Here is a 10,265-nt window from a genome sequence, read left to right as displayed (position 1 = left end):
ACATAAAAGAAAGTAAGAAATTAATAATTTAAGTGAATAGTTTTTATAGTATATTCATAGATTTTATTGCTTATATAGAAAAAAGCACATAGTTTTGTTTTAACTCACTACTGAATATTTAAAAAAAGAAAACCATGACACAGGTAGGTTTACCTTTTTGAGGACGTATATAGCAAATGGCATTATATTATAATATTTTTTTTTATCATTTATCTTTGTACACAGGTATATTTCAAAGGTGGCAATCTCAATCACTTGCAAGGGCCCGCTCTCTCTACAGGCCCCTCCACCCCAGGGGCCCCAGTGCAATCACATTGCCTGCACTATCTATATTTATGCCCCTTGTTTGGATCCTCCAGCTGCTCCATAGACAATGAATAGGAGTCTGATTTTATTTTATTTCATTGAAGTGTTTGCAGTTCTGAAATGGAAAATGTACCCATATGCTCTGAACATTCACCTGGGGCTGTTTTAGAATAACATGTATGTATGTATGCATTTTGAAAATGGGCGTAATTCTAACCTTTAAGTACACTTAACAAATGTACTTAGTTAAATGTCACCACTGCCAATAGCTAATGGTAGGCAAATATGATCTTTTGAAAACAACATTGTGTTAAAATGTTCTTGAAATTTAATTCACAAGCCAACCAACTACTTTCACAGTAAGTCTTAGACAAAAAAATAAATAGCCTACATAATATTAATTTCTAAGAAACACATAGTCCTTTATTGTACTAGATAAAATGGATTAATTAAATAAATTGAGTGAGAGTAGTAGATTGCTACTGACTCTTTCACACAAAAGAAATAAACTATGATGGAGATGGTTTTGCATTTACGCCCACATCTATAACAGTTCAATTAGAATTCAATTAGATTTTAATTCCCAGTATCACAAATCACAAGTTGCCTCAGAGAGCTTTACAGAATACGACAGCATGGACCCTCACAGCAGATAAGAACAAACTCCCCATAAAAAACCCTTTAAGAAACTTCAGGAAGAGCAACTAAGGAGGGATCCTTCTTCCAGGACGGACAGACGTGCAATAGATGTCGTGTGTACAGAACAGATCAACATAATAAATTTGCAGTAAACATTAGTTCTTCTGGGAAATGGGTATATTAATGAGGTGGCAGTCTGAATGAGTTACAGGAGCCTGTTCTCTGGCCATCATGCTGTTGGAGGGCCTGCTCTCTGTAAGGGCCCCTTGTCCCATGGGCCCCTACACTATCTATATTGACGCAGCTGCCTCAAGTAGGATTGTAGGCCCTAGGCAGACACTTAGATGTAAACCAACATGGGGCGATTGGTAAGGAAGAGATATATGTGATATATGCATGCTCGCATGTTTGAATCCCTGCCCAGTGCAGCAGTAAATAAACAGGTGGAGGCGGAGGAAATCTAACACGTCCATATTCATAACCTGCGGTCACATGAGCTGCTCGCACGCGCAGCCTCCCAGTTCGATTGTATCTGCGACTGTGCAGATGACGCACTGAGCTTCAGTGTGTAAAGATGGCCCCTTTTCCGGACGAGGTGGATGTTTTTACTGGCCCACACTGGCGAATGAAGCAGCTGGTGGGCCTGTACTGCGAAAAGGTCTGTATAAATGAATGTCGGTTGTCAATTTGGTGTTTTATAAAGGAATATATGAAGTGCGTGTGGCCAGCGGACGAGTGAACGCCAGTTAGCACGCCAGCTAGCGTTAGCTTGTTTCTGTAACGATTGAGTCAGTCGAAGCAGATGGACTATCACGCCTAGCGACTACATTGGGACCGTTTGGTAGCTTCGAGGTTAGACTTATAAACGTGAAGTTAGCCAAACATGGAGGTGTTTGCTTACCAAGCACTTAAACGTATCGGGTTGCACTTTTAAGAAAACATGTTTATCGATACACAGCTAAGGCTTGCTAACTGCTTTAGCTAGCTTAACCAATTTACAAGATACCTTGTTATGCAACATTCTTAAAGCATCTCAGAGCACTCTGTCATGTTTCCACCAACTGTTTTATAACATTGGAGACGTTCAGGCTGTATGTTAAAATTTCGACAAGTCAGGTAAACTCAGTGACAGTAGATAGCGTCATGTAATTACGACGGTTGTGCAAACGTGAGCTACGTGACACTGTAGCGTTACAGAAGCCCTGAGTGGAAAGTCAAAGTGTTGCAGCAGCATTAAGACATACAGAAGTACAAATACACAGAGAAGTCAAAATAAGTAAATGAAATAAGAGCTAGGCCATGTACAACTTGTGTAAGAGTAGAAAAAAAGGATTATACAAGGGCAATTCAAGTTAAAGTGGCAAATTATGAGATAAAGTTATACTGTATGATTAATAACAGCTGGTCTAGTGTTACGTAAACAACACAGTAGAATAATGTGTGCTGTGGTTAAGTAATATCACTTAGTGTTGTCTGTATTAATAAAGTAAAATAGAAATGTAGTGTACGATGTGTACATAGTATAGTATGATGTACCAAAGTACATGTGAGGTACAAGACATAGTCAAAGGTTCAATGTAATGGTAGTAATATAAATATAATATAATCTAGTACAGTGGTTCCCAGCTGGTCCAAAAGTGGATCGCAGGTCCATTTATTTACAGTGACTTTCTGGCACAGAGCTTTTATTTTGAAGTGCTGTTTCCTGCTGTAGCATGAGTGACAAATGGACAGCTACTTAACAGAGACAGCAAACTAGCTCGACAACATGTCCAAACACAAGTATGATACTGAGGTGTTAAACTGTGTGGACCTTGAACTAATGACTAGGGACAAATCTGGGCCCCGGGGCTGGACTAGTTGGGAACCACTGATCTAGTATAAGTTAAAATACAGTATGGTGCAGTATAGTATTGTTATTAGCCGTCTAAGATTACATTCTCTGTCACACTGCAGCAGGTGCTAATTATTTTATTTATTACATGGGTATCACTATAAACACTTGTGACATTACATTTTATAATAAATGATTGTTTCTTTGTTTTATTTCCACAGTTGTCAAAAACCAACTTCTCCAACAACAATGATTTCCGCTCATTTCTTCAGTCACTGTGTGCCACCTTTAAGGAGTTCAAGATGCACGAACAAATTGAGAACGAGTACATCATCGGCCTGTTGCAACAGCGCTGCTGCACTGTGTACAACGTGCATTCTGACAACAAACTCTCAGAGATGTTGTCCCTCTTTGAAAAAGGATTGCACAACGTCAAGGTAAACATGCATCAAGGCATTATAGAAAAGTTTATTGTCCTGCCATGGCCCTAGATTGCACCTAGGCTTTACTTGAAATGAACACATATATAAGCTCTGCAGAGCTTAGCTGATAGTTGTTGCTCAATGGTGGGGTAACACTCTGTCATTAGAATAAATATCACATAGCCAGATTGCAGTACCAACAACAGAAGAGCTGTTATTTTCATATGTACGTTAAATGTACAGATTGGAAATAAATCTGTATCTTTTGAAATACAACTTTTTTTTAAAGCCCTTTACAAGTTTTAGCATCCATTTTTCTAAGTTTTTGTCACTTGAAATTGTATTTATTTATAAGGAAAAGGTCAGCTGAGAAAGAATTGTGCTGGTTTGTATAAGAAAGGTGGGGTTGTGTTTTTGTGACCTGCTTAACAAGATAGAAGAGTTATTGTTCTCTCTCAAGCCATTGGCCCACCAAAAATGGGCTTTCCAGAATGATGCAATTGTGTAAATCTTAACTTCCGCTCTGCTCCAGACAGTTTGTAAAACAGAAAGGAACATTCTGTATCTTTGGGTTGAGAACTGTCCTAGAGGAAAGATGTTTCTACTGATATGAATAATGTTGTGCTGAGTTATTTGTGTTCAGCTGGATGACCTTTTTTGAATTTTCCTCATTTCCTAAAGAGACTCTGACAAGGCTATGAATTGTATGTGCCATGTATAAAAAAAATACATGTGCTAGATGATGCAGACAGGATTGTGAAGAAGTGTCAGCTGACATGTTTAAGAGATCCCATGAATTAATAATTGCTGTGTGTTTTTAGAGTGAATATGAGCAGCTTAACTATGCCCAGCAACTGAAGGAGAGACTAGAGGCTTTCACACAAGACTTTCTGCCCCACATGAAGGAAGAAGAAGAGGTACAAGATGTTCAAATTCCTATTTACTGTTAATATAAATATCTTTTGATTAATTGATTCCCTAAAGCATGGGTAAGACTAAATTGTGTTCCATAACAACAAAGGGAAAAGACATAAACAATAATCCCTAAGGAAACATTTTCAAAAACATGTATGCTCATACCCCTGTGAATGACACTGTTGCAAGCTGTTTATAACCAAGGAGAGTCGTTGCAGGTGTTTCAGCCTATGCTTATGCAGTACTTCACCTACGAGGAGCTCAAGGACATCAAGAAACAGGTGATAGCACAACACTGCAACCAACACCAATGGGATTGTGCCGCTGAGGTGCTGAAGGGCTTCAGTTTGTGGAGCCAGGCGGAGGAGCTGCAGAAAGCCTTTAAATATGCTGACCACGAGAAGACAGATTATGGTTAGTGAACATGTTACCCAGTGTTGTAACTATTTTTTATGCAAACAAGCTAGACCTCATTAGTAAACAACTAATTGAAAAGGTTGATGGATAAAGAAATAGATATTTGAAGCCCCAACATTGTCTAGCACTTGCAGTAAAATAAGCTTTTTTCCAACAGATGACATTTTAACTTGTCATAAAAAAGCTCAGGTGTTAATAATAGCATAAACAATTGCTCTGTCCTAGTCAAGTGTCCCAGTAAGCCACGCCATTGTGGCAGTGAGACAGTATGTACACAAGCAGGACCTTTAAACTAAGGAAACCAAGGTAAATGGCTTTCGGCCATCTTTAATTTTATCATTAACACCTGTGCTTCTATATTGTGACATGTCAAAAAGGTCTATGTCTACGCTGCACCATGTTAACCTACTTAAGTCATTAGTTTCATTAAAGGATAAATAGTCTTGGAAAGCGAATTGCATTTATAAAATATGCATTTGATAATTTCGGTTTTTAAGTCAGTGACAAATAAAGCTGTTTTGTCCTCTTCCACAGAACTGGAAAAGAACAAGAATTCTTCAACCCACATCTCCCAGCTTCCCACAGAAATCATGCTGAGGCTGTTCCACTATTTGGGCCCTGAAGATCTGTGTCGCTGCAGTCAAGTGTGCAGCTCTTGGTCAGACCTGGCCAAGACTGGCTCTCTGTGGAGGCACCTCTACCCTGTGCGCTGGGCCAGAGGTAGGCTGCTGACAGCTGTTGATTACCTCAAGGAACAAAATATTGCTGACTTGGCTAAATGTACCCTGCAAAAAATACTTGACATGCATTAATTTATGCAGTGGTGGTCCTCTGCTAATAAATGTTTTTCTCTCTAATGTAGGTGATTATTATAGCGGCCCCCCTGGGGATCTGGACCAGGAGCCAGATGAGGAGTGGGTGAAGAGTCGGCAGAATGAGGGTCGGGCCTATCAGGAATGGGATGAGGATGCTGATGTTGATGAGTCTGGTGAGGTTTTGTTGTAAGCAAAGTACATGCCAATGTTATTAACTGAAGATGATCATGTTGGAAAACTATTAAATCACCAGTGTGCCCTTACAAACACAATGTCCACTGATTTTTACACTGGTCAAATGTAAAGAGGTTTGTGTCATAAACAGATTAGACACCTCAAAGTCTACTAAAATATATCTTATTTAAAACTAGTATCAAAAGGCATGGGCTGGGAGGTTTTGACATCTCTAATATTTGATTATCTCGTGGATTTAAAGTAAAGCGTGAGAAAAAACAAATGTATTTGCCCAGCACCCTCGGGCAGGCCACTCCAAATTTGCTCACATGCTGTTATCGTGAATTCAGTCACCTTAATTCACCTTCTCTCCAGCTGCACTCTGGCAAAAAGGTAAATAAATAGAGCAAGCCATAGGTTGTGCCTCGCTGTCCGTTTGTTAAAGGTGATGATTAAAATTTACTTCTGTACAGACTGAGAATGTTCTTGTTCATTGTCTTTTTTAAGATGTGTCGGGCCAAACACAGGGCTCCCTGGCCATAAGCACTGCTAAGCGAGAAAAGAGGCTTCTGAATGGGATTATCCAGAACCTCCTGCCAGCTGTGGGTCCGTCTGTCAAGTCCATTGTTCTGGCCTACAGTTCCACAGTCTCGAGTAAAATGGTATGAAGTTCTCACTTTGACACTAAAATTGACGATACCCGATTATGAAGACTGAGTCAAGTCTGAAATGTCATGTCTTCTTCTCAGGTGCGCCAGATGCTCAGTTTCTGCCCCAATATTACTCACCTGGACCTGACTCAGACTGATGTTACAGATTGTGCATTTGACAGGTAAATATATTAAGTCATTACTAAAATATCATTACACAATTTGCCTAGGGCCAGCCCTTTTTTTTAACTACAGGAAACTCATCTCATTGTCCTTGCTATCCTCTTACAGTTGGTCGTCTCTCGGAGCGTGTCTCTCTCTGGAGCACCTGGATTTGTCAGGGTGCGAGAAGATTACTGATCACACCATGAAGAAACTGTCTATCGGGCTGGGTGACCTCACATCCTCCACCTGCGTTGACAAACGTTCAGACCGGCGAGCCAAGCTTCTTAAAAGTTCCCCAGTACCCATCACGCTCATGGACGAGAGAAGCCTACATCCAGTGGTGCGGAAGCGGCAGGCCATCATTTTTAAGACAGGGACAGGTCGTTGGGGCGCTGCCTGCACCCCCACGTCAGTGTGGGTCCTGGACCCCTCAGACCCTGCAGATATTGAGGATGCTGCAGAGTGGAGCCGTCGTGGTGTGATGTCTCTCCCTGAAGCAGAAAGCTTTGTAGAGACACAGCTCGTGGGAGGCTCGTGCTGCTGCAGGAGGAGCAGGAGGCGTGGGCACAGGACTGGCTCAAATGCCTCCTATCTGCATCAGCAGTATGCTATGTCTGGGGAAATGTTTTGTGGTCACTCTACCTGCTGCACTAGTGACATGGCCCTCAGGACTTTTACTGGGCCTCAGTGCGAGTCAGGCACCACCAGAAGCAGCACTGCAGAGTTTCGGACTAAATGCTCCTCCTTTGGGGGCCTGCAGTGCCTGGAGCGTGAAAACAGGACTGACCAATCAGCAAAACGCTCACTGAAATTTCTCAGTCTCTCTGGATGTTACCAAGTGACAGATTTGGGCTTGAGGTAAAGATCATACATTGCTCTTTTTCCAAACACTCCTTTTGCTCTTAAAACGGCCTAACAAACCTGGCTTTAAATGGATTTATATGAGAGGTTAGTATCTTCAGAAATGTATGTGATGCAGTACAATGAATGTCGTCTTTGATCAGCTGAAAAATTCCAACGTTTTGTCAGGTTGCAGTTTCAAAACAACGTTTAGAGCTAAGTGGCACATGTAGTTATTTTCAGTGCCAGTTGAAAACAAGTGGTATAATAGCTTGTGTGGGTGCGGTCAATTGTGCAAGCACTCTGCCACTTATCTTGGCAAACCTCTTATCCCTGCAGCCTTACTCATGTACACAGTTTTGGTGAGATAGACAGATGTGAATGTGTTTATTCACATGGCAGTATAAAAATAGAAATGCGGGTTTACTCATCAAATTAGGTTTCCATCAGTTATTAAGTAAATGCTGATTATTAGATGAAGGCTTTACATTTGCTGTAGTCAGCATCCATTATTAGCTTAAGACTGGATCATCAGTGTCTATCTATACATTCTCACTGCTGGTGTGCAGGTTGCTGTACCTGTAATGAGGTTGCACCATGTGTGTGTTTCAGGGCTCTGTCGCAGCGTGGAGGGCTTCCTTTCCTGGAGCATCTCAACCTGTCTGGCTGCCTCTTCATCACTGAGGTGGGGCTGCAGGAGCTGGTGTCTGCCTGTCCTTCCCTCAATGATGAGCACTTTTATTACTGCGACAACATCAACGGTAACACTCAAAAGCGAAAATGTTAGGGGTCATTTTTCCTCTGAAACACAAAACTGTACATGCTAGTAACTTTCAGATTACATGCCAGTAGTGTTAGCAGTCAAAGTGCATGTTACCCACCCATAGTTGCAAAAATAATTTTAAAGCATTAAATGTAGAAATATGGACAGCATCATTGCTCACGTGCACCAAGTATTTTCCTTTGCTGAGGCATGTACGGTGCATGAGGAGAAACCCCACCAATGCAGTTGTGCTATTAAGCCACCAGGTGGCTCTACAACGCTACATAGCATAGACAAGCATAGACATGAATTGTACAGGTTATTTCTAATTCTGTTACAGAAGTAAGGTGCTTTGGAGATAGCTGTTTCTTTAAACTGGATGTGAATATGTCATGATGCAGTTTGTGGCAACTGTAACAAACATTCCTAACCCCACCTGCATAGCATGGGTCCTAGTGTTACAGATCCTACTAAGGTGGAAGGTAAGTAGGCATTACAGTAGCCAGTACGATGCCATCAGAATTCACTTCATCTTATTCATTTATTTAATGTAAATGTAATGATTCACTCTTTGGAATGTGTGGGTAAGGGTATGCACAAGCAATTTCATATGTCCTATGTCATGCAGTTCAGTAGGTGACCATTGTGTGGTGTTTCTGTCCAGGTCCTCACGCAGACACGGCCAGCGGCTGCCAGAACCTGCAGTGTGGTTTCCGGGCCTGCTGTCGCTCTGGAGAGTGATCCTGCCAAGCAACGCTCTCTTTAAACTTCACGTCTCCCTTTTTATTGCACTTTATCCTGGGAATACCGGTTGCTGTACTTTGTGTCACTCAAAAAGTTTCTGGATGAAACTGTAAATTTGCTCCCGTTACTTCCCTTTTCCATCTATATTAAATGGAAATAATCTTTTCGAAAAAGAAAACGTAAAGGAGTGATGATGGATTTGAAGTGTCTGAAAATGTACTTTCTGGTTCCTTTTTTTGGTTTGAAAAATTAAAAAAGAAAAAAAAAGCTAGAGAAGAGTAAACACCAAGTACTTTGTGTTTTCTGTAGTTACACCAGTTTTCCTTTGTCACTAAAACTATACTGATTTATAAGTCTTCTTCCCCCTGCTGTGTTTAGTTCATCCATCTATAATCAGCATAGTGTAGACTGACATCATCAGCATCAATTAAACAAGCTTTATCATCTATCTGAGAGGGTAATGTGATTTCATTGCTGGTTCTCCTGTAGACTGAAGCTGTCACGTTGCTGACAGTGACAGGTCAGAATAAATATAGTCCCACTGTACATGGAGAACGTCCCTCACTTTGATGTCCATTTGATGCTTACACAGCAACCATTAAGTTACAGAGTCACCAGTAAAGGATGTACAGACAAGGATTGGCACATGTTACAGTGTAGTCTTATCATTTTGTCCAAATTTGTGATACCAGATGTTCATAGTCAACAAAACAAGCTTTAGTTTTTCTTCACGCACTCCAGTGTGGGGAAAAAACGGACCAATGTTCATGTAAGAGGGATCTGGATACGCCCAGCATTGATGAGGCTTTTAGAGGAGCTAAAAGGAGATTAAGAATAATTACCCTCAGATTGGGAGAAGCTTACTCTGTCAGTTTCCAATAGATTGTACTTCATCTTTAATCGTTCTGCAGCAGGATGTATTTCCTTGTTCAAAGTCTTGCATGAGGAGTTCTATTGAAAATGTTCAATTCATAAACAGAACAATAAAAGTATCTTGGGGTTAAAAGCTCTGTTACTGGTTGTTTTAATTTCTTTATGAACACGGTAAAGATAATTAGAAATCGCAAAGTTTGCAAGTGTGGTGTTTCAGTGTCTCAGCCAGAGTTGATTTGTATTCTTCATTAGTTTTTATTTTTGTTTCAATTCATTTCCAGAGTGGGTTCAGTCTGTTGATCAAGTTTTTGAGTGTTTTAAAACATGTAGTTTTAGTTTAGTTTTTTATTTGTTTCAGTAGAAGGTTTGTTGTTGTTTTTTTTAAATGTCTCTGCACCGGTACCAGCCATGGCCAAAGGCATTATGTTTTTGGGTTTGGGTTGTCCATCCATTTGTCCCATTCACATGAACTAGTATCTCAAACTCTTGAGGTAATTTCTTAAAATTAGGCACAAACACTTTTCAGGCCACTATTCAAAACCAGCACTCAGGGACAGAAGGGAAGACATTTGGTCAGAAAAGAATCTTGAAATTGCTGATCATATAGATCCTCTGTGCTGCTTGGAGGGAGATGAGTGTGAAGCATCCACGATTTTAGAATACATAACTTCTTAACAGCACCATTCGTATTTGAAGCAGTGTCAACCG

General features: G+C 40.6%; 1 protein-coding gene across 1 annotated transcript; it reads left to right on the top strand.

Moving 5' to 3' along the window:
* The first annotated feature begins 1,446 nt into the window (after window positions 1-1,446).
* fbxl5 (F-box and leucine-rich repeat protein 5) lies at window positions 1,447-9,699 on the top strand. Its single transcript, XM_049588007.1, has 11 exons — window positions 1,447-1,603; window positions 3,001-3,216; window positions 4,023-4,118; window positions 4,335-4,530; window positions 5,068-5,253; window positions 5,396-5,521; window positions 6,030-6,184; window positions 6,272-6,354; window positions 6,464-7,195; window positions 7,790-7,938; window positions 8,605-9,699. The coding sequence occupies exons 1-11, from the start codon at window positions 1,520-1,522 to the stop codon at window positions 8,679-8,681; spliced, it is 2,100 nt and encodes a 699-aa protein (XP_049443964.1). The 5' UTR covers window positions 1,447-1,519; the 3' UTR covers window positions 8,682-9,699.
* Window positions 9,700-10,265: the final 566 nt, after the last annotated feature.

The sequence above is a fragment of the Epinephelus fuscoguttatus genome, linkage group LG10 (genome assembly GCF_011397635.1).
Source record: "Epinephelus fuscoguttatus linkage group LG10, E.fuscoguttatus.final_Chr_v1".
NCBI lineage: Eukaryota > Metazoa > Chordata > Actinopteri > Perciformes > Serranidae > Epinephelus > Epinephelus fuscoguttatus.
The sequence above is the reverse complement of the archived record's forward strand: the minus strand, read 5'-3'. Positions and strand labels throughout refer to the sequence as shown.